At 46.3% G+C, this 25,930-nt stretch overlaps 3 protein-coding genes across 4 annotated transcripts in view; all 3 read left to right on the forward strand.

Annotated features, from left to right (window-relative positions):
• The window catches only part of LOC112580795 (duodenase-1), a 45,437-nt gene that overhangs the window by 15,414 nt on the left and 4,093 nt on the right, over nt 1-25,930 (forward strand). The window contains exon 1 of one of the 2 annotated variants that reach the window (XM_045163802.1): nt 21,049-21,496. The exons of the other annotated variant lie outside the window; for it this stretch is intronic. Within the exon in view, the coding sequence (XP_045019737.1) occupies nt 21,168-21,496 (329 nt within the window). The 5' untranslated portion in view covers nt 21,049-21,167. Of the gene's footprint in view, nt 1-21,048; nt 21,497-25,930 lie in introns of those variants that run through there. 2 annotated transcript variants of the gene reach the window in all.
• Nucleotides 1,925-4,471, forward strand: LOC112580942 (granzyme H-like). Its single transcript, XM_045163806.1, has 4 exons — nt 1,925-1,982; nt 3,013-3,160; nt 3,690-3,825; nt 4,022-4,471. Exons 1-4 carry the CDS (start codon nt 1,925-1,927, stop codon nt 4,139-4,141), a joined length of 462 nt encoding a protein of 153 aa, XP_045019741.1. The 3' UTR covers nt 4,142-4,471.
• On the forward strand, nt 15,749-17,884 carry LOC112580797 (duodenase-1). Its single transcript, XM_025271020.3, has 5 exons — nt 15,749-15,864; nt 16,059-16,206; nt 16,694-16,829; nt 17,020-17,277; nt 17,613-17,884. Exons 1-5 carry the CDS (start codon nt 15,813-15,815, stop codon nt 17,772-17,774), a joined length of 756 nt encoding a protein of 251 aa, XP_025126805.3. The 5' UTR covers nt 15,749-15,812; the 3' UTR covers nt 17,775-17,884.

The following is a 25,930-nucleotide window of genomic DNA, read 5'->3' on the forward strand; positions in this document are numbered from 1 at the left end:
ACAAAGGTGTGGCTCACCCCATGAGTGTTCCCTCCCTGCATCAGAGCAGGCAGAGCTCAGAAGCCTGAGAAAATTCCAGGAGGCCTTCAGTATTCCTAGGCCCAGCTTGAGTGCCTGTCACAGCCCTGTCTTGGGGTCCTCGGCCCAGGGCCCTGTGCAGCGTCTGGTGTCCTGAGGGCACATCCTCCTTCAGCCCCAAGTGACCTTGAGGGGGCTCTTCCACCTTGGGCTGAGCCAGCCGCTCCCACCTTCATCATTCCCATGTGTGTTTGTGCATAAATATATTTATCTCCAAAGAAACTCACTCTAAAGAAAATCATTGGTTTCAAGGTATCCTAAAATTTCAAAGAGTATCTATAGCCTATAGTTATTGGGTACATTTCTTCCTGTATTTTTTTTTTAATCAATTGCTGAAGTTTTAATGCAAGGTTCAGAAGAGCAACCTTAGTTTTAAGACATGCAGTTTAAGGAGGGCTTAAGAGAAGTGGTTTGCTGAACATTTGAATGGAGAGTGAGCTTCAACTATTGCAAAATGTGTTCTGGTAGAAAGTAACACATATTCATTAAAATACATTCCTCATAAATGGAACATAGTCAACACGGTGCATGCAAGTGTGCTAAGTTACTTCAGTCGTGTCGGATTCTTTGTGACCCTATGGACGGTCGCCCTCCAGGCTCCTCTGCCCATTCGTCATAGAAAGACAAGTAAATACAGAACATATGGATGAGAAAAGGAAACGAAGTGCAGTCCCCCACCCGCGATCATCATCATTCATGCTTAAGCATACTTCCTTCCACTATTTTTCTATTAATTCTTAAGATTCTCTTGCTTCAACTTCCTTGGGATTGGGTTGTTTAGCGCTCCTCATGACCTCCTTTCCATTCCTCTTTCTTCTGTCCTCATACTGCTGAGAATGTGGGGGTCATCTGCACATGTTTAGGATGGCCTGGCCCAGAGACAGCAGATAGATGGCTCTCTGGCCTCTGGACAGGGAATACTTAGTGGGGAGTAAGTATTAGATGACGGGCATCGGTTTCCCCTTCACCACTCATCAGTCACCAGCATTTCTGAAGATGAAGCCCTTCCTGACTCATAAACACCCTGATTCGGGTGGGAAAGCCTCCGTCTCAGCTTCAGGGGCGCAGGATACCTCGGCAAAACCCAACCATGTGCCTCGTTGCTGAAGGACCCGGAGACGGTTTTTTTCTGGTTCAGTGAATATCAAGTCTAGGACTTTATGTTCAAATTTTTCAGATAAGAAAGGCTCTCTGTTACAGAATACTTATATTTAAAAAAGAGATTCTAAATCCCGCAAAAATGTGAGGCTGGAACCCTGACAAGATACGAAATGGGGTTGCTCTTTGGGCCATTTGGCTGAGTCCAGGCCTCTCTGCTCCTAGAGCAAGTGCAGTCTCTGCTTCACCTCGGCCCAAGCAGAGCCCCACAACATAGTCCTCACGCATGTGTCTTCTGCCCATAGATTCTAGGTCTCCTCCAGCCCCTGAGCTTCCCAAGTACAGGAGCCAAGTCGCTGAATCCCTGACACTCACCTTTGGGGTAATTCTTCATGCTTTCCCCAGAATTAAAGAAGACCCAAGAGGGGAGAAATGCAGACCCTCCTGATTCAGTCACTGAGGGCCTCTGGGGATCCAGCTCCTCCCCTGGCTGCAACACAGCCTCCACTTTCTTGCTGTTCCTCTTGCTCTGTGACTCAGCGGTGGGGGTGCAAGGGTGGTGACTGTGTCGTTCTCACCTACCCACAGCAGAGAACATGGGCACAGTGGCATGCTCACACCTGGCTGGGGGGAGCACAGCTCTGGGGGGTCTGTGGGGGCACTGAGCCTCCCCTGCTTCCTTCCCCTATGCTTTGTGTCTGGAGGGAAGAAACCCCAGCAGCTCTGAGCTGGGCAAACCTTCTGGAAGATGCAGCTACTCCTGATCCTCATGGCCTTTCTTCTGCCTCCCGGGCTGGGATACGTGAGTGACCATCCCCATTTCTGACAGGGTAGCCCATCTCACTAAACCTCCCAAAGTCCTGGCCCTTCTGCTCAGCTCCAATCTGAACCAGCTCCCATCCCAACTGAGACTACAAGCTCGATGCTGCATAGACATTCAGCAAGGATGGGTGGTAGGAAGCAAGCTTTCACTAAAAGCTTTCGTAGCTCTTAGCCTCTCTCTCACCACTGGTAAAGTGGGTTGTGCATTTGCTGGAGGATGTGAAGCTACAAAGCACAAGTAGGAAAATTCCTCACTCCAGCCAGGAAAGGACAACTCAGACAAACCATCCACAGCATGGGAGTTCTCAGTGGACCCAGCTTAAGAACCAGAGAAACTTGTCAGTTTCCCCACCCTTCACTCCTGCCCAGGAGAGGAGCCCAGGGTGTGACTGGTCAGAAATGGCTAGATGGCAGCACCCAAAGCTCTCTGGGTGTCGTTACTCTTCCCCAGACCCCAAGCAGTTCATTTTCTGCCCCAGTGTCTTTGGCATGTCCTCCCCCATCCCTGTGGTCTTAAATCCCACCAGTACTATCCCCACCAAACCTCAGCCAAAAGCTAATTGCAGGCCATTCAGGCGTCCAGTCAACAGATGTTTACTGAGATCCTCAGATGTGTTATGCCCTAGGACATGAGGATTTTAGAAAACCCAACTCCATAAACTCATAGGTGAATTATCAGAAAATGGCACCAATCAGGATGTTAGCAGAGGCTCAGAGGGGTCCAGGAGACTCCATGAGAATGAGGATTCATCAGAGGGTCCCATCCATGATCTTCTGGGCTCCACCCTCTGGAAGGCAGTCTCGGGCCCCTCCATATGTGTGTGTGACTCAGGATGTGGAGAACAATACTGAGGTTTGGGGTTCAGAAAAGGTTATCCCACTGCAGTGAGAACCTGCGGGACTCTCCCCTAGTGTCTGTTGGGCACTGTCGATCCACCTTGACTGCCACCTTCCTGAACCTCCCTTCTAACCATAGCCTCTCCCATCTCCCCATCTTTCAGCCTCTTCTTTCAGTGGAAATCATTGGGAGCCACGAGGCCAAGCCCCACTCCCACCCCTACATGGCTTTGATTCAGCTTATGGGTGAGAAGAGTTGGAAGAGATGTGGTGGTGTTCTCATACAAAAAGACTTTGTTCTGATGGCTGCTTGCTTCACAGAAAGGTGAGGGGCAGTAGCCAGCCTACTCTACCTGAGGCCTGGACAGGGACCCATCCTCTCCCCAGGAGCTGAGCCCAGGGGTACCCCTCCGTCACTCCAGGATCCTGAAAATCAGGACCACAAGTGCTCATTAGACAAGCCATCTTATGAGCAGGACTAGGGTGATGAAAAGCTGAGAAACAGGACAAGAAAGGTTTTGAGGTCAGTGGGTCGGAGGTAAGAACAAGAGACAGGTTGAGAAGAGTTGACCCACATTGGCCAAATACAGCATCAGAGAAGGATGAGAGTGTGCAGTGAGAGCCAAAACCCAAATTCAGAGTCACTTCACAATATTGCTGAGAAAGCTCCCAGAGCCCTGCCCTCATGTCCCTGAGAAGCACAGGGCTCAGAGTCACTCAGCCCCAGGACCGTCTGTCACCTCAATTCCCCCTCAGCTGCTGCCCTGCCCTGGTCTCAGCTGCCTGTCACAGTTCCTGGGCTGTATCTCCAGTGACCCCATGATCCCCACACCTCTGCTCTGGTCTCTGAGCAGCTCAATCATCGTCACCCTGGGGGCCCACAACATCAAACAGCAGGAGAGGACACAGCAGGTCATCCAGGTGAGGAGGGCCATCCGCCATCCAGGCTATAATGCTAAGAACTTCTCCAACGACATCATGTTACTGCAGGCAAGGAAAACTCCCCACTGGCCCTGCCCTCCTGGGATCAGATTGCCCTCCCAGGATCTCCTGCCCTTTCGTCCCTCCCATCCTGGCTGCCTGACCAGTCCCTGTGGCTCAGGAGAGAGGGGAGACACATCAACGTCACTGCTCTGTCCAGGCTTGGGGACCACTGGCTGAGCCAGACTCTTGCCTCTTCCCATAGCTGGAGAGAAAGGCCAAACAGACTGCAGCTGTGAGGCAGCTCCGCCTGCCCAGGGCCATGGCCTGCATGAAGCCAGGACAGACGTGCAGTGTGGCTGTGGCTGGGGGAAGGACTCCATAGGCACCTACCCTAACTCACTGCAGGAGGTAAAGCTGATCATGCAGGAGGATCAAATGTGTGAGTCCCACTTACACTACTATTACACCAACGCCATCCAGCTATGTATGGGGGACCCAAAGACAAAGAAAGCTTCCTTTAAGGTGAGAATGACAGTCTACTTTGCTTGGATCTGGGGAGAAGTGTGTTTGCAGAAGATCTGGGACCTGGGGACCGCCTCACCCTCTAGACACCAAGACACATCCTGGGGCTAGTGTGTGAGTATGCTAGTGTGTGACATGAGTGCAATTGTGTGGCAGTTTCAACATTCTTTGGCATTGCCTTTCTTTGGGATTGGAATGAAAACTAACCCTTTCCAGTCCTGTGGCCACCGGTGAGTTGTCCAAATTTGCTGACATATTGAGCGAGCACGTTCACAGCATCTTCTTTTAGGATTTGAAATAACTCAACTGGAATTCTATCACCTCCACTAGCTTTGTTCATAGTGATGTTTCCCACTTAGGAATGGGAACAACTTAGCAATGGACACAGTGACAGACTTTCTTTTTGGGGGCTCCAAAATCACCACAGATGGTGAATGTAGCCATGAAATTAAAAGACGCTTGCTCCTTGGAAGAAAAGTTATGACCAACCTAGATAGCATATTAAAAAAGCAGAGACATTACTTTGCCAACAAAGGTCTCTCTAGTCAAAGCTTTGGTTTTTCCAGTAGTCATGTATGCATGTGAGAGTTGAACTATAAAGACAGTTGAGCACCGAAGAATTGATGCTTTTGAACTGTGGTGTTGGAGAAGACTCAGGAGAGTCCCTTGGAATGAAAGGAGATCCAACCAGTCCATCCGAAAGGAAATCAGTCATGAATATTCATTGGATGGACGATGTTGAAGCTGAAACTCCAATACTTTGGCCACCTGATGTGAAGAATTGACTCATTGAAAAGACCTTGATGCTGGGAAAGATTAAGGCAGGAGGGGAAGCGGTCAACAGAGGATGAGATGGTTGGATGGCATCACCGACTCAATCGACATAAGTTTGAGTAAACTCCAGGAGTTGGTGATGGACAGGAAGGCCTGGTGTGCTACAGTCCATAGGGTCTCAAAGAGTTGGACACGACTGAGCAACTGAACTGAATTGAACTGAAGGCCCACTTGTCTTTGTACTCCAGCATGTCTGTCTCTAGGTGAGTGATCACACCATCATGGTTATCTGGTCATTAAGGTCTTTTTTATAATGTTCTTCTGTGTATTCTTGCCACCTCTTCTTAATATCTTCTGCTTCTCTTAGGCCTTTTCTGTTCTTTATTGTTCCCATCTTTGCATGAAATGTTCCCATTGGTATCTCTAATTTTCTTGAAGAGATCTGTAGTCTTCCCATTCTATTGTTTTCCTCTATTTCTTTGCATTGATCACTTCAGAAGGCTTTATCTCTCCTTGCTATTCTTTGGAACTCTGCATTCAGATGGATGTATCTTTCCTTTTCTCCTTTGCCTTTTGCTTCTCTTCTTTCCTCAGCTATTTGTAAGGCCTCCTCAGACAACCATTTTGCCTTTTTGCATTTCTTCTTCTTGGGGTTGGTTTTGATCACCACCTCCTGTACAATGTTATGAACCTCCATCCATAGTTCTTTAGGCATTCTATCTATCATATCTAATCCCTTGAATCTACTTGTCACTTCCTCTGTAAAATCGTAAGAGATTTGATCTAGGTCATACCTGAATGACCTGTTTTCCCTACTTGCTTCAACTGAAGTCTGAATTTTGCAATAAGGAGTTCATGATTTGAGCCACAGTCCACTCCTGGTCTTGTTTTTGCTGACTGTATAGAGCTTCTCCATCTTCGGCTACAAAGAACATAATCAATCTGATTTCAGTATTGACCATCTGGTGATATCCATGTGTAGAGTCGTCTCTTATGTTGTTGGAAGAGGATGCTTCCTAAGACCACTGCATTCTCTTGACAAAGCTCTGTTAGCCTTTGACCTGTTTCGTTTTGTACTCCAAGGTCAAACTTACTTGTTACTCCAAGTATCTCTTGACTTCCTACTTTTGCATTCCTGTCCCCATGATAAAAAGGACATCTTTTTTTGGTGTTAGTTCTAGAAGGTCTTGTAGGTCTTCATAGAACCATTCAGCTTCTTTGGCAGTAGTGGCTGGGCCATAGACTTGGATTTCTGTGATATTTAATGGTTTGCCTTGGAAACAAACAGAGATCATTCTGTCATTTTTGAGATTGAACCAAAGTACTGCATTTTGGGCTCTTTTGTTGACTATGAGGACAACTCCATTTCTTCTAAGGCATTCGTGCCCACAGGAGTAGATTTAATGGTCATCTGAATTAAATTTGCCTGTTTGGTCCATTTTAGTTCCCTGATTCCTAAAATGTCAATGTTCACCCTTGCCATCTCCTGTTTGACCACTTCCAATTTACCTTGATTCATGGGCCTAACATTCCAGGTTCCTATGCAATATTGTACTTTCTAGCATCAGATCTTACTTCCATCACAAGTCACATCCATACTGGGCATGGTTTTCACTTTGACTCAACCTCTTGATTCTTTCTGGAGCTATTTCTCTACTCTTCTCCAGTAGCATATTAGTTACCAACCGATATGGGGAGTTCATCTTTCAGTATCATATCTTTTTGCCTTTTCATATTGTTCATGGGGTTCTCAAGGCAAGAATACTGAAGTGGTTTGCCATTCCTTTCTACAGTAGACCGTGTTTTGTCTGAAGTCTCCACCCGTCTGTCTTGGGTGGCCCTACATGGCACAGCTCATAGTTTCATTGGGTTAAACAAGTCTGTGATCCAAGTGATCAGTTTGGTTAGTTTGAAAGAGTACCTTTCATCCTGTCCCTTTAGTCATAGCTGGTCACTGGGCCAAGATTCCCTGCTGGTCAGCTGGGGCCTTTTGAGTTAGAAAGGGCTCCTGTCCTTAGCAGGACTGAAAAGCATATTTTTCATTTATCAATACAAATGCTGGTAGATCACCTACTAAGTGCTGGACACTATGATTGTACAGTGGTACAGTGGACTCAATACAGGTTCTACTGTCTGAGCCCATTCAGAATAAAAACTCTAAACAAACTTGGTACAGAGGAAATATATCTCAGCAAAATACAGGCTCTTTATGACAGATCCACATTAGGCTTCCCTTGTAGCTCAGACACTAAAAGTCTGCCTGCAATGCAGGAGACTCAGGTTCAATCCCTGGGTCAGGAAGATCCTCTGGAGAAGGGAATGGCTACCACTCCAGTATTCTTGCCTGGAGAATTCCATGGACAAAGGAGCCCAGTGGGCTACAGTGCATGGGGTCCCAGAGAGTTGGACATGACTGAATGACTAACACTTTCACTTTCCATGACAGACCCACCACTTACATCACATTCATCAGTGAAAAGCTGAAAGCTTTTCCCCTAAGATTAGGAACAAAACAGAAATCCTAAAAAGGCTTCTAGCTATTCTTCAGTTCAGTTCAGTTCACTTCAGTCGCTCAGTCATGTCCAACTCTTTGCGACCCCATGAATCGTAGCACGCCAGGCCTCCCTGTCTATCACCAACTCCTGGAGTTCACTCTGACTCACATCCATCGAGTCAGTGATGCCATCCAGCCATCTCATGCTTTGTCATCCCCTTCTCCTCCTGCCCCCAATCTCTCCCAGCATCAGGGTCTTTTCCAATGAGTCAACTCTTCGCATGAGGTGGCCAAAGTACTGGAGTTTCAGCTTCAGCATCATTCCCTCCTAAGAAATCCTAGGGCTGATCGCCTTCAGAATGGACTGGTTGGATCTCCTTGCAGTCCAAGGGACTCTCAAGAGTCTTCTCCAACACCGCAGTTCAAAAGCATCAATTATTTGGCGCTCAGCCTTCTTCACAGTCCAACTCTCACATCCATACATGACCACAGGAAAAACCATAGCCTTGACTAGATGGACCTTTGTTGGCAAAGTAATGTCTCTGCTTTTCAAGATGCTATCTAGGTTGGTCATAACTTTTCTTCCAAAGACTAAGCGTCTTTTAATTTCATGGCTGCAGTCACCATCTGCAGTGATTTTGGAGCCCAGAAAAATAAAGTCTGACACTGTTTCCCCATCTATTTCCCATGAAGTGATGGGACCGGATGCCATGATCTTCGTTTTCTGAATGTTGAGCTTTAAGACAACTTTTTCACTCTCCACTATGCCTAAACCCTAAACTCAGCAAAGTTCCTTTGCCATAAACATTGTCTTCACAAACAGGTCTCAGATAACAATCCTTCCCATGGCCTCAAGCTGTGGCCTATGTGCTCATCCTGTAACATTCTTTGTAAAGATCCTTGAACAAATGTCAATGGTTACTTTATAGATTATTTTCTGGGCACAACTGCAGAAGGATCTGTGCTTTCTCATGCTTCTCTTAAGAACAATAAGCACCTTAACATTCTTTCCAGCCAACTCAACCGAAGAAAAGAAAGAACAAGTCAGAATCACAAGGCCTAACTCCTTCATCCCAGGTCTGTGCCTGCGGGACTAGGAGAGGGGATTGGGGCCGTGCCTCCATTTTGTCAGTAATGCCTAACGCGGCTCCCGACAGGTACACTCAATATGCCAGCAAATTAGGAAAAGTCAGCAGTGGCCACAGGACTGGAAAAGGTCAGTTCTATTCCAATCCCAAAGAAAGGCAATGCCAAAGAATGCTCAAACTACCACACAGTTGCACTCATGTCACACGTTAGTAAAGTAATGCTCAAAATTCTCCAAGCCAGGCTTCAGCAATACGTGAACCATGAACTTCCAGAGGTTCAAGCTGGTTTTAGAAAAGGCAGAGGAACCAGAGATCAAATTGCCAACATCCACTGGATCATGGAAAAAGCAAGAGAGTTCCAGAAAAATATCTATTTCTGCTTTAAGGACTATGCCAAAGCCTTTGACTGTGTGGATCACAATAAACTGGAAAATTCTGAAAGAGATGGGAATGCCAGACCACCTGACCTGCCTCTTGAGAAATCTATATGCAGGTCAGGAAGCAACAGTTAGAACTGGACATGGAACAACAGTCTGGTTCCAAATAGAAAAAGGAGTTTGTCAAGACTGCATATTTCACCCTGCTTATATAACTTATATGCAGAGTACATCATGAGAAATGCTGGGCTGGAAGAAGCACAAGCTGGAATCAAGATTACCGGGAGAAATATCAATAACCTCAGATATGCAGATGACACCACCCTTATGGCAGAAAGTGAGGAAGAACTAAAGAGCCTCTTGATGAACGTGAAAGAGGAGAGTGAAAATGTTGGTTTAAAGCTCAACATTCAGAAAACTAACATGGCATCTGGTCCCATCACTTCATGGCAAATAGATGGGGAAACAAAAGACACAGTGGCTGAGTTTGTTTTCAAGGCTCCAAAATCACTGCAGATGGTGACTGCAGCCATGAAATTAAAAGACACTTACTCCTTGGAAGGAAAGTTATGACCAACCTAGATAGCATATTCAAAAGCAGAGACATTACTTTCCCAACAAAGGTCCATCTAGTCAAGGCTATGGTTTTTCCAGTAGTCAGGTATGGATGTGAGAGTTGGACTATAAAGAAGTCTGAGTGCCAAAGAATTGATGCTTTTGAAATGTGGTGTTGGAGAAGACTCTTGAGAGCCCCTTGGACTGCAAGGAGATCCTACCAATCCATCCTAAAGGAGATCAGTCCTGGATGTTCATTGAGGGGACTGAGGTTGAAGCTGAAACTCCAGTACTTTGGCCATCTGATGTGAAAAGCTGACTCCTCTGAAAAGACCCTGATGCTGGGAAAGATAGAGGGCAGGACGAGAAGGGGACGACAGAGGATGAGATGTTTGGATGGCATCACCGACTTGATGGACATGGGTTTGGGTGGACTCTGGGGGTTTGTGATGCACAAGGAGGCCTGGCATGCTGCGGTTCATGGGGTAGCATAGAATCGGACATGACGGAGTGACTAAACTGAACTCAGCATCTTTTTATGTACCTGTTGGCCATCTTCATGTCTTCTTTGGAAGAATGTCTATTCAGATGTTCTACCCATTTAAAAAATTACTTTTATTGAAATATAGGTGATGTACATGCTGTGTTAATTTATGCTGCACAGAAAAATGGTTCAGTTATTCATATATATCCTTTTTTATATCCTTTTCCATTATGGTATATCACAGGTTACTGAGTATAATCCCCTGTGCTCTGCCTATTTTTCAGTTGGGTTAGTTTCTCTTTTAATATGAGTTGTATGAGTTCTTTATATATTTTAAATGTTAGCCACTTATGAGACATATCATTTGTAAATAGTTTCTCCTACTCAGTAGGTTTCTCTTTTGTTTTGTTAATGATTTCCTTTGCTGTGCAAACGCTTTGAAGTTTGATTAGGTCCCATTTGCTCTTTTTTGCTTTTGTTTCCCTTGCCTGAGGAGAAATAGCCAAAAAAGTATTGCTAAGACCTGACCAAAGAGTGTACTGCTTGTGTTTTCTTCTAAGAATTTAATCGTTTCTGGTCTTGAATAAGTTTGAGTTTATCTTCGTGTATGCTGTGAGAAAATGTTCTAATTTTATTCCTTTATGTGTAGCTGTCCCGTTTTGCCAAAATGACTTATCAAAGAGACTGTCTTTTCTCTACTGTATGTATCTTGCCTCTTTTGTGATATAAATAGACCTTACATGTGTGGGTTCATTTCTGGGCCCGCCATTCTGTTCCATTGGTCTATGTGTCTGCTTTGTGCCACTTTCATACCATTGTGATTACACTAGCTTTATAGTGTAGTCTGAATTGAGGGAGCATGATGAACAGTGAAAGTGCTAGCTGCTCAGTTGTGTCTGACTCTTTGCAACCCCAGGGACGGTAGCCCGCCAGGCTTCTCTGTCCCTGGAAGTTTCCAGGCAAGAACACTGGAGAGATAGCCATTCCATTCTCCAAGGGATCTTCTTGACCCAAGGATAGAACCCCTGCTCTTGCATTGTAGGCAGAGTCTTTACCATTTGAGCCACCCCGGAAGCCTCAGGAAGCCTGATAACCCCATCTTCATTCTTTTTCCTCAACATTGCTTTGCCTCTATGGGGTCTTTTGTTGTTCCAGATGAATTATTTGTGGGACTATTTGTTCTACTTCTGAAAAATGACATGGGTGTTTTCATACGTATTGCCTTAACTGTAGGTTGCTCGGAGTAGTTCACTCATTTTAGTAATAATAGCTTTTTCAATCCCTGAACATGCAATATCTTTCCATTTATTGGAATTGTCTTCAAATTCCTTCAATCAGTGTTTTACAGATTTTAGAGTATAATACTTTCATGGGTAAATTTATTCAAGTTATTTATAAATCTTTATTGGAATGTCATCCCCTTCTCCTCCTGCCCCCAATCCCTCCCAGCAACAGAGGCTTTTCCATTGAGTCAGTTCTTTGCATGAGGTGGCCAAAGTACTGGAGTTTCAGCTTCAGCATCATTCCCTCCAAAGAAATCCCAGGGCTGATCTCCTTCAGAATGGACTGGTTGGATCTCCTTGCAGTCCAAGGGACTCTCAAGAGTCTTCTCCAACACCACAGGTCAAAAGCATCAATTCTTCGGCGCTCAGCCTTCTTCACAGTCCAACTCTCACATCCATACATGACCACGGGAAAAACCATAGCCTTGACTAGACGGACCTTTGTTGGCAAAGTAATGTCTCTGCTTTTCAATATTGTATCTAGGTTGGTCATAACTTTCCTTCCAAGGAGTAAGTGTCTTTTAATTTCATGGCCACAATCACCATCTGCAGGGATTTTGGAGCCCCCAAAAAATAAAGTCTGACACTGTTTCCACTGTTTCCCCATCTATTTCCCATGAAGTGATGGGACCAGATGCCATGATCTTCGTTTTCTGAATGTTGAGCTTTAAGCCAACTTTTTCACTCTCCGCTTTCACTTTCATCAAAAGGCTTTTTAGTTCCTCTTCACTTTCTGCCATAAGGGTGGTGTCATCTGCATATCTGAGGTTATTGATATTTCTCCCGGCAATCTTGATTCCAGTTTGTGCTTCTTCCAGCCCAGCCTTTCTCATGATGTACTCTGCATATAAGCTAAACAAGCAGGGTGACAATATACAGCCTTGACGAACTCCTTTTCCTATTTGGAACCAGTCTATATAGGATTCACCAATTCCACACCTGGGTATATCCAAAGTAAAGAAAAGCACGAATTCAATAAGTCATTAATATATGCACTCCAATGTTCAAAAAAGTATTATTTACAAAAACCAAGCTATGAAATCAAGCTCAGCATCCATTAACAGATGAATGGATAGAGAAGGGGTGGCACACATATACACACAATAGTATATACTCAGCCATAAAAAAATGAAATTTTTCCATTTGCAACAACATGAATGGACCTATAAAGTATTAAGTTTAGTGATATCAGACAGAGAAGGATAACTACTACACATTTTCACTTACATGTGGAATCTAAAATATAAAACAGTTGAACAAATTGAACAAAATACAAGCAGACTCATAGATACAGAGAACAAATTAGTGGTTACCAGAGGGGAGTGGGTGGAGACAGAGACAAGATAGTCGAAGGGGATTAAGAGGTACAAACCAGAAGGTATCAAATAAATAAGATACATGAATATAATGTACAGCGCTGGGAATGTAGTCAATACTATATAATAACTTTATATGGAGTATAAACTATAAAAATATGGGGTATGACATTGTACAGCAGAAACTAATACTGCGAGTTGCTATACTCTAGTTTTTAAAAAGTGACCAAATGGAAAAGAATTTATATCAGTTTCTTACATCGATTATTGATGATTTAAGGCAAAATAGTATATGAGGCATATAGTGGTGAAATGTATGACAAAGATAACTCAAAGGGTGAGAAGGAAGTCGAGTGAAAATATACCATACGAGGTTCACATATGAGTGAAAAACAAAGTGAAAGCATTAGCTGCTCGGTCCCGTCTGAGTCTTTGCAGCCCCATAGACTACAGCTGCCAGGCTCCTCCGTCCATGGGATTTCCCAGGCAAGAAACCTGGAGTGGGTAGCCATTCCCTTCTCCAGGGGATCTTCCCAACCCAGGGCTCAAACCCAGATCTCCGGCATTACAGGCAGATTTTTTACCATCTGAGCCACAGGGGAGACTGACGGCATATCCTTCAGTGTAACAACTAAAATAATCGGTAGTTAGATAACGGAAAGCCAATAAAGAAGCCAAAATGAGACATCACAAAATGGAGCAGAAAAGCAGGGCAGAAGAACAGAGAATAAATCACACTGTGTTCCAACAAGAACTTTCATAGTTTTTAGCTCTGATAGGCTAACATTCTCCCTTATTATACATTTTTCATTTGGACAAAATTTCCCTAGTGATTCTTTCGTGTTTATTTTCCACATAAATTTTAGAAATTGTCTAGAACTTGTGGAACACTAGGAGAAAAAATTCAATAGCTTTCTTTTAAAAATCACATTATATATATTATTTTTATAACCATATTCATATATTAACTTGAGAGAATCAGTACATTTTTGGTGTAGATCTATTCTATTTGAGAACTAAGAATATCTTGCTGTTTGTAAAGACTTCTTGTGGTTTTCAGAAGCAGTTTAACATTTTGCATGAATAGGATTTTCACAATTCTGGTTAAGGTTTTCCTCAGCCTCATACCTATATTTGGTACTTCTGTAACAGATTTTCTTTTAAATTATATCTTAAAACAGGTTATTATTATATATGTGAAAGGTACAGGTTTCCTTTTACATTGGAAACAATCTCAAGCTCATAAACAAGTTGCAATCACGATGCAAAAAGTTTTCCTCTCCAGAACCGTTTGCTAGTATAAGTTACTGAAACGGCACTCTATTGCTTCTCAAATACTATAGAATGTAATTCGTACAAACAAGGACATACGTAGCCACCATCCAACCTTCAGACCCAGGAAGTTAACACTGATGCCACAATCATCATCTAATCCTCAGTGAAAAACCTAGCTCAGTAGCCTGAATAAGTTGACTGATCAGCATGTGCAGAGATATATATATATAACCGATCTCTCACCCATCATCCCCAAGGGCATCCCCTGATCCCCGCGCCCCAGGATCTGGTGACGCACATTAGGTGGCCCCTTCCTACCAATGCCCTCCTCACCCTATTTGTCCTGGTCTGATAAATCCCACCTGATTGCCCCCACCCCCGAGAAGGCCCGTAAACCCCTCCTGCTCAGAAGCCACCCATCCGTTGTGGGAACATCCTCCTTATCCCACGTGGGCATTGAATCTCCGCCTCACTTGTATTCTGTTACCTGATCCAGGATGCCCAATGCAGGGTGTAGGGTGAGAAGTGTGTCCCCACAGGAGAGAGGCCAGGTGTGGACACACGCTCACCCGATGTGGGCTTGGCTTGGACACCATGCCCTGGTTACCTGTGGCTCCCCTGCCAGAATCCATATCGACAGTGGGCTTTGTTTCTTAATCAAAGGTTTCATTGCTTTAGAAGAGACTTGAGATCAAGGTGTTTAGCCCCAATGATGTTTTCAGTTATATGACTCTCTCCACCTTTTCCATTGTTGGGACTTGGCCAGGATAATTTGGTTAGCAAATTGTATAGGGACATCAGAATGCCATTCTCTGGGTAGTGGTGGGGGAATTCTGCATTGCCTCCCTGGCACCCACTCTCACTTCACGTGGAACTCCCATCCCACAGCCTCTTCTTCCTTGACTGCAACACTCCTGCTGGGAGATGAAATCTAGGGCCCTTCCTTTTTAATCTGCTGGGACCTCTTGATTGCCTCAAACAGAGGGATATGGTGGAATAGATGCCATAGGACATCAAAAGTCAGGTAATTAAAAGAGCCCAGCTTGTGCCTGGCTTGTTCTTAGCAGATGCTTCTTTGGGAGAAAGCCAACAACATGTCATGTGTGAGGGAGACTGACCATCCCAGAAACAGAGATGACTTGAGGTGCCTCATGGAGAGAAACCAACATGCCCAGTGAACAGCCAGCACCATCCACTGGGCCTGTGTGAGCGAGACGTCAAGTAATTCAGCATCCAGGCTTCAAACCTCCCTGATACCAAGAGGAGCAGAGGAATGCTATCCACACTGGATCCTGACCAAAACGCAGATTCATGGCTAAAACAATGTTGCTGTTTTGAAAAAAAAAAAATACTCAGTCTTTAATAACTGGAATAATCTTTCTTCAGCATCACTCTCACACGCCATCCTGTATATACCACACCATGGTTCTCACCATCCTGTTTGACCAAGACGGTTTTGTCTCCTCCACCAGAAGTGAGAGATCTTACCTCCAAATTTCTCATACAAAGAGGCCTTAATACACATTCACCCTGGTGACCAAAGAGAAACACAGAAATGAAGATATTCTATGTCATGAATCTCTCATCATGGGACCCAGAATGCTGGGGCTCAAAGATCTGGTATTTGTTGATACAACGTCTCACTACCTCTACTTGTAGTGATTTTCTTGTTTTCTGCTGAGTGATGGCACTAAGCCAAGAGCTTATGGGTGCTTCTGTGGTGACCACTAAGCACACACTCCACTCAGACCCCAGGACCAGGTGAGACAGAGGTGTGAGGCGTCAGAGAAATCTCAAGTGATAAAGCCACAACAAGGCGGAGACACTGGTTAAAAGGCCAGATGGAAGTAGCAGCTGCTCAGATCTGGGCAGCTTTCCTGCAGAGATGGTCCTGCTCCTGCTCCTGGTGGCCCTTCTGTCCCCTACCGGGGAGGCAGGTGAGTGACGGTCACACCCTCAGAGGCCCAGTCCCACCCCACACGAACAGACCTGCCCAGACGCTACTCTCATGCACAGCCTGGGCCTGGTCCATTTAAGAAAATTTCTGAACTCAGGGAAACCTTGAATCCATCTCCCCTGTTCAAACTTTGGCTCCATGAGCACAGCGGGCAGGCTGGAATCTTTCTTTCAGGGAAAATCATCGGGGGCCACGAGGCCAAGCCACACTCCCGTCCCTACATGGCGTTTCTTCAGGTCAAGATTTCAGGGGAACCTCAAGAATGTGGGGGTTTCCTCGTGCGTGAGGACTTCGTGCTGACAGCGGCTCACTGCCTGGGAAGGTGAGGAGCAGTGCGGCCCCGCCCCTCTGTGGAGCCCTCCCGGGGAGCCCTCTTAGGAGCTGCAGACCTGTGCCTCCAGGTAACACAGGAAGCTATTCAGAGGACAGGGGAGCACTGGGGAGGGAGGGACAGCCAATGCCAGTCGTGCATGGAGAGAAGGGACTGGTCAAACCTGGAACATAAGGAAGCCAAGGTTGTGGCCTGGAGCCCACAGTGCAAATGTGAGAAATTCATGTTTTCCTTAGAGACAGTCAAGCTCGAGCAGGACTGAACACCCTCCGTGGACTTCAGGAACTGCCACCCTGCCCAGGCTTCCAGGGAGCAGACAGTTTAGAGATGCTCAGCCCCAGGGCCCACCACCTAGAATTTCACCACACCCTCCCCCGGCCCCACCCCAAGTTTGGCCCTGTCCCAAGCTGTGCTCTTTCCTCCTGGCTCCTGGACCAGTTCTCCTGTGACGCCGCCTCTGTTTCTGCTCTCTGTGCAGCTCAATCAACGTCACCCTGGGGGCCCACAACATCAAAGAACGAGAGAGGTCCCAGCAGGTCATCCCAGTGAGAAGAGCCATTCCCCACCCACGCTATAATGATGAAACTCTGGCCAACGACATCATGTTACTGCAGGTGGGACACGTGGCTGCACTGAGTATGGGACCCTTCCATCCAGGGTTCTGCATCCCCCATGACCTCATTCCTGACCCTCCTCCTGTACAACCCCTCCGTGGTCCCAATGCTGAGAAGAAGGCAACCCCATTACTGTCCTGAAGCCTCTGTGGGCCAACAGTAGGTGAGAATGCTTTTCCTCTACCTTCAGCTGACTAGGAAGGCTGACATTACGGATAAAGTGAGCCCCATCAACCTGCCCAGGAGATTGGCGAAGGTGAAGCCAGGGATGATGTGCAGTGTGGCCGGCTGGGGGCAACTGGGGGTAAATATGCCCTCTACAGACAAACTACAGGAGGTAGATCTTGAAGTCCAAAGTGAGGAGAAATGTGGGGATCGCTTCCAAGACTACCACACCTCCACACAGATATGTGCTGGAGATCCAAGCACGAGGAAGAATTCTTTCTTGGTGAGACCCCCAGTGTTATCCGTGCAAAACCCTGGGCCCAACTGAGCTGGGACGATGGTTGGCTGTGGGAACAAAGCCCGCCCCTGTGTCCCCAGCCTGTCCTCCTATCTGGACACTGTCCTGTGTCCCTGGGGCGTGAACACTGCCCCACAGTCACAAATGGGTGGAGGTTTCCTGCAGGAGGAGCAGCAGGATTGTCAATGCCAGGATGAAACCTCAGGACCAACAAGGCCCTGGTATCAGCCAGGACCGCTAACTGAGCCCACCCACTCCAGGGTTGCAGGGAGACCAGACCTGAAGAAGGTGAGCTCAGCCCTTGCTCTCTCTACCCACAGGGTGACTCTGGGGGCCCGCTTGTGTGTAATGGTGTGGCCCAGGGCATTGTGTCCTATGGAAGAGATGATGGGACAACTCCAGATGTCTACACCAGAATCTCCAGCTTTCTGTCCTGGATCCAGAAAACAATGAGACGGTACACACGCCAGGGATCAGCATGACATGTCCGCGGGATGGACCCCTCCATCTTCCCTGGGATTGGAAGCACTGGTCAAAGTGTGTGGAGGAAGGTTGCCTGGAACTTAATAAACATTCATCTCTTGAAAAGAAATCACTGATTGCTCCGTTATTCACAAATTCGTTAGGTACCTTCTCTGTCAGGGAAACATCTGTTCACATTTCTGATCTGTTAGCAGCTTCCGCCTCCAGCACATACACTGCTCCTCTCACCCCTCCCTTCCATTCTCTAGAATAAAATCTTCTGCTGTACCTACAGCCAGCTCCCTCCAGTCACATGTCCCCAGTGCCAGCTCCCCCTCAGGCTGCCCGTGAGCTCCATCAGAGAAGGGAGACCCCTCCTCAGGAACACAGGACCCCCTGGTCCACGACCCTTGTGTCTCATTCATATGCCCTCCTCCTCGTCAACACCTACTTCCCTCCCCCACATCCCAGAGTCCAGGGGGCAACAGAAGAGAATCCAGATTTGGAAAGGGGACCACCTGAGAAACTCTGGGGTCGAGGGGGGCACTTGTCCACCCTAACAGAAATGGGGGAGGTTTACAAAGGTGTGGCTCACCCCATGAGTGTTCCATCCCTGCATCAGAGCAGGCAGAGCTCAGAAGCCTGAGAAAATTCCAGGAGGCCTTCAGTATTCCTAGGCCCAGCTTGAGTGCCTGTCACAGCCCTGTCTTGGGGTCCTCGGCCCAGGGCCCTGTGCAGCGTCTGGTGTCCTGAGGACACATCCTCCTTCAGCCCCAAGTGACCTTGAGGGGGCTCTTCCACCTTGGGCTGAGCCAGACGCTCCCCACCTTCATCATTCCCATGTGTGTTTGTGCATAAATATATTTATCTGCAAAGGAAACTCACTCTAAAGAAAATCATTGGTTTCAAGGTATCCTAAAATTTCAAAGAGTATCTATAGCCTATAGTTATTGGGTACATTTCTTCCTGTATTTTTTTTTTTAATCAATTGCTGAAGTTTTACTGCAAGGTTCAGAAGAGCAACCTTAGTTTTAAGACATGAAGTTTAAGGAGGGCTTAAGAGAAGTGGTTTGCTGAACATTTGAATGGAGAGTGAGCTTCAACTATTGCAAAATGTGTTCTGGTAGAAAGTAACACATATTCATCAAAATACATTCCTCATAAATGGAACATAGTCAACACGGTGCGTGCAAGCGTGCTAAGTTACTTCAGTCGTGTCGAATTCTTTGTGACCCTATGGACGGTCGCCCTCCAGGCTCCTCTGCCCATTCGTCATAGAAAGACAAGTAAATACAGAACATATGGATGAGAAAAGGAAACGAAGTGCAGTCCCCCACCCGCGATCATCATCATTCATGCTTAAGCATACTTCCTTCCACTATTTTTCTATTAATTCTTAAGATTCTCTTGCTTCAACTTCCTTGGGATTGGGTTGTTTAGCGCTCCTCATGACCTCCTTTCCATTCCTCTTTCTTCTGTCCTCATACTGCTGAGAATGTGGGGGTCATCTGCACATGTTTAGGATGGCCTGGCCCAGAGACAGCAGATAGATGGCTCTCTGGCCTCTGGACAGGGAATACTTAGTGGGGAGTAAGTATTAGATGACGGGCATCTGTTTCCCCTTCACCACTCACCAGTCACCAACATTTCTGAAGAGGAAGCCCTTCCTGACTCATAAACACCCTGATTCGGGTGGGAAAGCCTCCGTCTCAGCTTCAGGGGCGCTGGATACCTCGGCAAAACCCAACCATGTGCCTCGTTGCTGAAGGACCCGGTGATGGTTTTTTTCTGGTTCAGTGAATATCAAGTCTAGGGCTTTATGTTCAAATTTTTCAGATAAGAAAGGCTGTCTGTTACAGAATACTTATATTTAAAAAAGAGATTCTAAATTCTCCAAAATTGTGAGGCTGGAACCCTGGCAAGATACGAAATGGGGTTGCTCTTTGGGCCATTTGGCTGAGTCCAGGCCTCTCTGCTCCTAGAGCAAGTGCAGTCTCTGCCTCACCCTCGGCCCAAGCAGAGCCCCACACCATAGTCCTCACGCACGTGTCTTCTGCCCATACATTCTAGGTCTCCTCCAGCCCCTGAGCTTCCCAAGTACAGGAGCCAAGTCACTGAATCCCTGACACTCACCTTTTGGGTAATTCTTCATGCTTTCCCCAGAATTCAAGAAGACTCAAGAGGGGAGAAATGCAGACCCTCCTGATTCAGTCACTGAGGGCCTCTGGGGATCCAGCTCCTCCCCTGGCTGCAACACAGCCTCCACTTTCTTGCTGTTCCTCTTGCTCTGTGACTTAGCGGTGGGGGTGCAAGGGTGGTGACTGTGTCGTTCTCACCTATCCCACAGCAGAGAACATGGGCACAGTGGCATGCTCACACCCGGCTGGGGTGAGCACAGCTCTGGGGGGTCTGTGGGGGCACTGAGCCTCCCCTGCTTCCTTCCCCTATGCTTTGTGTCTGGAGGGAAGAAACCCCAGCAGCTCTGAACTGGGCAAATCTTCTGGAAGATGCAGCTACTCCTGATCCTCATGGCCTTTCTTCGGCCTCCCGGGCTGGGATACGTGAGTGACCATCCCCATTTCTGACAGGGTAGCCCATCTCACTAAACCTCCCGACATCCTGGCCCTTCTGCTCAGCTTCAATCTGAACCAGCTCCCATCCCAACTGAGACTACAAGTTCGATGCTGCATAGACATTCAGCAAGGATGGGTGGTAGGAAGCAAGCTTTCACTAAAAGCTTTTGTAGCTCTTAGCCTCTCTCTCACCACTGGTAAAGTGGGTTGTGCATTTGCTGGAGGATGTGAAGCTACAAAGCACAAGTAGGAAAATTCCTCACTCTAGCCAGGAAAGGACAACTCAGACAAACCATCCCCAGTGCCGGAGTTCTCAGTGGACCCAGCTTAAGAACCAGAAAACTTATCAGTTTCCCCACCCTTCACTCCTGCCCAGGAGAGGAGCCCAGGGTGTGACTGGTCAGAAATGGCTAGATGGCAGCACCCAAAGCTCTCTGGGTGTCGTTACTCTTCCCCAGGCCCTAAGCAGTTCATTTTCTGCCCCAGTGTCTTTGGCATGTCCTCCCCCATCCCTGTCGTCTTAAATCCCACCAGTACTATCCCCACCAAACCTCAGCCAAAAGCTAATTGCAGGCCATTCAGGCGTCCAGTCAACAGATGTTTACTGAGATCCTCGGATGCGTTATGCCCTAGGACATGAGGATTTTAGAAAACCCAACTCCATAAACTCATAGGTGGATTATCAGAAAATGGCACCAATCAGGATGTTAGCAGAGGCTCAGAGGGGTCCAGGAGACTCCATGAGAATGAGGGCTCATCAGGGGGTCCCATCCGTGATCTTCTGGGCTCCACCCTCTGGAAGGCACTCTCGGGCCCCTCCATATGTGTGTGTGACTCAGGATGTGGAGAACAATACTGAGGTTTGGGGTTCAGAAAAGGTTATCCCACTGCAGTGAGAACCTGGGGGACTCTCCCCTAGAGTCTGTTGGGCACTGTCGACCCACCTTGACTGCCACCTTCCCGAACCGCCCTTCTAACCATAGCCTCTCCCATCTCCCCATCTTTCAGCCCTTTCTTTCAGAGGAGATCATTGGGGGCCCCGAGGCCAAGCGCCACTCCCGCCCCTACATGGCTTTGGTTCAGTTTCTGGATGAGATGAGTTGGAAGAGGTGTGGCGGTGTTCTCACACAAAAGGACTTTGTTCTGACAGCTGCTCACTGCAGAGGAAGGTGAGGGGCAGTAGCCAGCCTACCCTACCTGAGGCCTGGGCAGGGACCCGTCCTCTCCCCAGGAGCTGAGCCCAGGGGTACCCCTCCATCACTCCAGGATCCTAAAAATCAGGACCACAAGTGCTCATTAGACAAGCCATCTTATGAGCAGGACTAGGGTGATGAAAAGCTGAGAAACAGGACAAGAAAGGTTTTCAGGTCAGTGGGTCGGAGGTAAGAACAAGAGACAGGTTGAGAAGAGTTGACCCACAATGGCCAAATACAGCATCAGAGAAGGATGACAGTGTGCAGTGAGAGCCAAAACCCAAATTCAGAGTCACTTCACAATATTGCTGAGAAAGCTCCCGGAGCCCTGCCCTCATGTCCCTGAGAAGCACAGGGCTCAGAGTCACTCAGCCCCAGGACCGTCTGTCACCTCAATTCCCCCTCAGCTGCTGGCCTGCCCTGGTCTCAGCTGCCTGTCACAGCTCCTGGGCTGTATCTCCAGTGACCCCATGATCCCCACACCTCTGCTCTGGTCTCTGAGCAGCTCAATCATCGTCACCCTGGGGGCCCACAACATCAAACAGCAGGAGAGGACACAGCAGGTCATCCAGGTGAGGAGGGCCATCCGCCATCCAGACTATAATCCTAAGAACTTCTCCAACGACATCATGTTACTGCAGGCAAGGAAAACTCCCCTATGGCCCTGCCCTCCTGGGATCAGATTGCCCTCCCAGGATCTCCTGCCCTTTCGTCCCTCCCATCCTGGCTGCCTGACCAGTCCCTGTGGCTCAGGAGAGAGGGGAGACACATCAACGTCACTGCCCTGTCCAGGCTTGGGGACCACTGGCTGAGCCAGACTCTTGCCTCTTCCCATAGCTGGAGAGAAAGGCCAAGAAGACTGCAGCTGTGAGGCAGCTCCGCCTGCCCAGGGCCATGGCCTGCATGAAGCCAGGACAGACGTGCAGTGTGGCTGTGGCTGGGGGAAGGACACCATAGGCACCTACCCTAACTCACTGCAGGAGGTAAAGCTGATCATGCAGGAGGATCAAATGTGTGAGTCCCACTTACACTACTATTACACCAACACCATCCAGCTATGTATGGGGGACCCAAAGACAAAGAAAGCTTCCTTTAAGGTGAGAATGACATCTACTTTGCTTGGATCTGGGGAGAAGTGTGTTTGCAGAAGATCTGGGACCTGGGGACCACCTCACCCTCTAGACACCAAGACACATCCTGGGGCTAGTGTGTGAGTATGCTAGTGTGTGACATGAGTGCAATTGTGTGGCAGTTTCAACATTCTTTGGCATTGCCTTTCTTTGGGATTGGAATGAAAACTAAAGCTTTCCAGTCCTGTGGCCACTGGTGAGTTGTCCAAATTTGCTGACATATTGAGTGAGCACGTTCACAGCATCCTCTTTTAGGATTTGAAATAGCTCAACTGGAATTCTATCACCTCCACTAGCTTTGTTCATAGTGATGTTTCCCACTTAGGAATGGGAACAACTTAGCAATGGACACAGTGACAGACTTTCTTTTTGGGGGCTCCAAAATCACCGCAGATGGTGAATGTAGCCATGAAATTAAAAGACGCTTGCTCCTTGGAAGAAAAGTTATGACCAACCTAGATAGCATATTAAAAAAGCAGAGACATTACTTTGCCAACAAAGGTCTCTCTAGTCAAAGCTTTGGTTTTTCCAGTAGTCATGTATGCATGTGAGAGTTGAACTATAAAGACAGTTGAGCACCGAAGAATTGATGCTTTTGAACTGTGGTGTTGGAGAAGACTCAGGAGAGTCCCTTGGAATGAAAGGAGATCCAACCAGTCCATCCAAAAGGAAATCAGTCATGAATATTCATTGGATGGACAATGTTGAAGCTGAAACTCCAATACTTTGGCCACCTGATGCGAAGAATTGACTCATTGAAAAGACCTTGATGCTGGGAAAGATTAAGGCAGGAGGGGAAGGGGTCAACAGAGGATGAGATGGTTGGATGGCATCACCGACTCAATCGACATAAGTTTCAATAAACTCCAGGAGTTGGTGATGGACAGGAAGGCCTGGTGTGCTGCAGTCCATAGGGTCTCAAAGAGTTGGACACGACTGAGCAACTGAACTGAATTGAACTGAAGGCCCACTTGTCTTTGTACTCCAGCATGTCTGTCGCTAGGTGAGTGATCACACCATCATGGTTATCTGGGTCATTAAGGTCTTTTTTATAATGTTCTTCTGTGTATTCTTGCCACCTCTTCTTAATATCTTCTGCTTCTCTTAGGCCTTTTCTGTTCTTTATTGTTCCCATCTTTGCATGAATAGTTCCCATTGGTATCTCTAATTTTCTTGAAGAGATCTGTAGTCTTCCCATTCTATTGTTTTCCTCTGTTTGTTTGCATTGATCACTTCAGAAGGCTTTATCTCTCCTTGCTATTCTTTGGAACTCTGCATTCAGATGGATGTATCTTTCCTTTTCTCCTTTGCCTTTTGCTTCTCTTCTTTCCTCAGCTATTTGTAAGGCCTCCTCAGACAACCATTTTGCCTTTTTGCATTTCTTCTTCTTGGGGTTGGTTTTGATCACCACCTCCTGTACAATGTTATGAACCTCCATCCATAGTTCTTTAGGCATTCTATCTATCATATCTAATCCCTTGAATCTACTTGTCACTTCCTCTGTAAAATCTTAAGAGATTTGATCTAGGTCATACCTGAGTGACCTGTTTTCCCTACTTGCTTCAACTGAAGTCTGAATTTTGCAATAAGGAGTTCATGATTTGAGCCACAGTCAGCTCCTGGTCTTGTTTTTTGCTGACTGTATAGAGCTTCTCCATCTTCGGCTACAAAGAACATAATCAATCTGATTTCAGTATTGACCATCTGGTGATATCCATGTGTAGAGTCGTCTCTTATGTTGTTGGAAGAGGATGCTTGCTAGGACCACTGCATTCTCTTGACAAAGCTCTGTTAGCCTTTGACCTGTTTCGTTTTGTACTCCAAGGTCAAACTTACTTGTTACTCCAAGTATCTCTTGACTTCCTACTTTTGCATTCCTGTCCCCATGATAAAAAGGACATCTTTTTTTGGTGTTAGTTCTAGAAGGTCTTGTAGGTCTTCATAGAACCATTCAGCTTCTTTGGCAGTAGTGGCTGGGCCATAGACTTGGATTTCTGTGATATTTAATGGTTTGCCTTGGAAACAAACAGAGATCATTCTGTCATTTTTGAGATTGAGCTGAAGTACTGCATTTTGGACTCTTTTGTTGACTATGAGGACAACTCCATTTCTTCTAAGGCATTCGTGCCCACAGGAGTAGATTTAATGGTCATCTGAATTAAATTTGCCTGTTTGGTCCATTTTAGTTCCCTGATTCCTAAAATGTCAATGTTCATAAGATACATGAATATAATGTACAGCACTGGGAATGTAGTCAATACTATATAATAACTTTATATGGAGTATAAACTATAAAAATATGGGGTACGACATTGTACAGCAGAAACTAATACTGTGAGTTGCTATACTCTAATTTTTAAAAAGTGACCAAATGGAAAAGAATTTATATCAGTTTCTTACATCGATTATTGACGATTTAAGGCAAAATAGTATATGAGGCATATAGTGGTGAAATGCATGACAAAGATAACTCAAAGGGTGAGAAGGAAGTCGAGTGAAAATATACCATACGAGGTTCACATATGAGTGAAAAACAAAGTGAAAGCATTAGCTGCTCGGTCCCGTCTGAGTCTTTGCAGCCCCATAGACTACAGCTGCCAGGCTCCTCCGTCCATGGGATTTCCCAGGCAAGAAACCTGGAGTGGGTAGCCATTCCCTTCTCCAGGGGATCTTCCCAACCCAGGGCTCAAACCCAGATCTCCGGCATTACAGGCAGGTTTTTTATCATCTGAGCCACAGGGGAGGCTGAGGGCATATCCTTCAGTGTAACAACTAAAATAATAGGTAGATAGATAACGGAAAGCCAATAAAGAAGCCAAAATGAGACATCACAAAATGGAGCAGAAAAGCAGGGCAGAAGAACAGAGAATAAATCACACTGTGTTCCAACAAGAACTTTCATAGTTTTTAGCTCTGATAGGCTAACCTTCTCCCTTATTACACATTTTTCATTTGGACAAAATTTCCCTAGTGATTCTTTCATGTTTATTTTCCACTTAAATTTTAGAAATTATCTAGAACTTGTGGAACACTAGGAGAAAAAATTCAATAGCTTTCTTTTAAAAATCACATTATATATATGATTTTTATAAACATATTCATATATTAACTTGAGAGAATCAGTACATTTTTGGTGTAGATCTATTCTATTTGAGAACTAAGAAAATCTTGCTATTTCTAAAAACTTCTTGTGTTTTTCAGAAGCAGTTTAACATTTTGCATGAATAGGTTTTTCACAATTCTGGTTAAGGTTTTCCTCAGCTTCATACCTATATTTGGT

This window comes from Bubalus bubalis, chromosome 20 (assembly GCF_019923935.1).
Source record: "Bubalus bubalis isolate 160015118507 breed Murrah chromosome 20, NDDB_SH_1, whole genome shotgun sequence".
In the NCBI taxonomy this organism is placed as follows: Eukaryota; Metazoa; Chordata; class Mammalia; order Artiodactyla; family Bovidae; genus Bubalus; species Bubalus bubalis.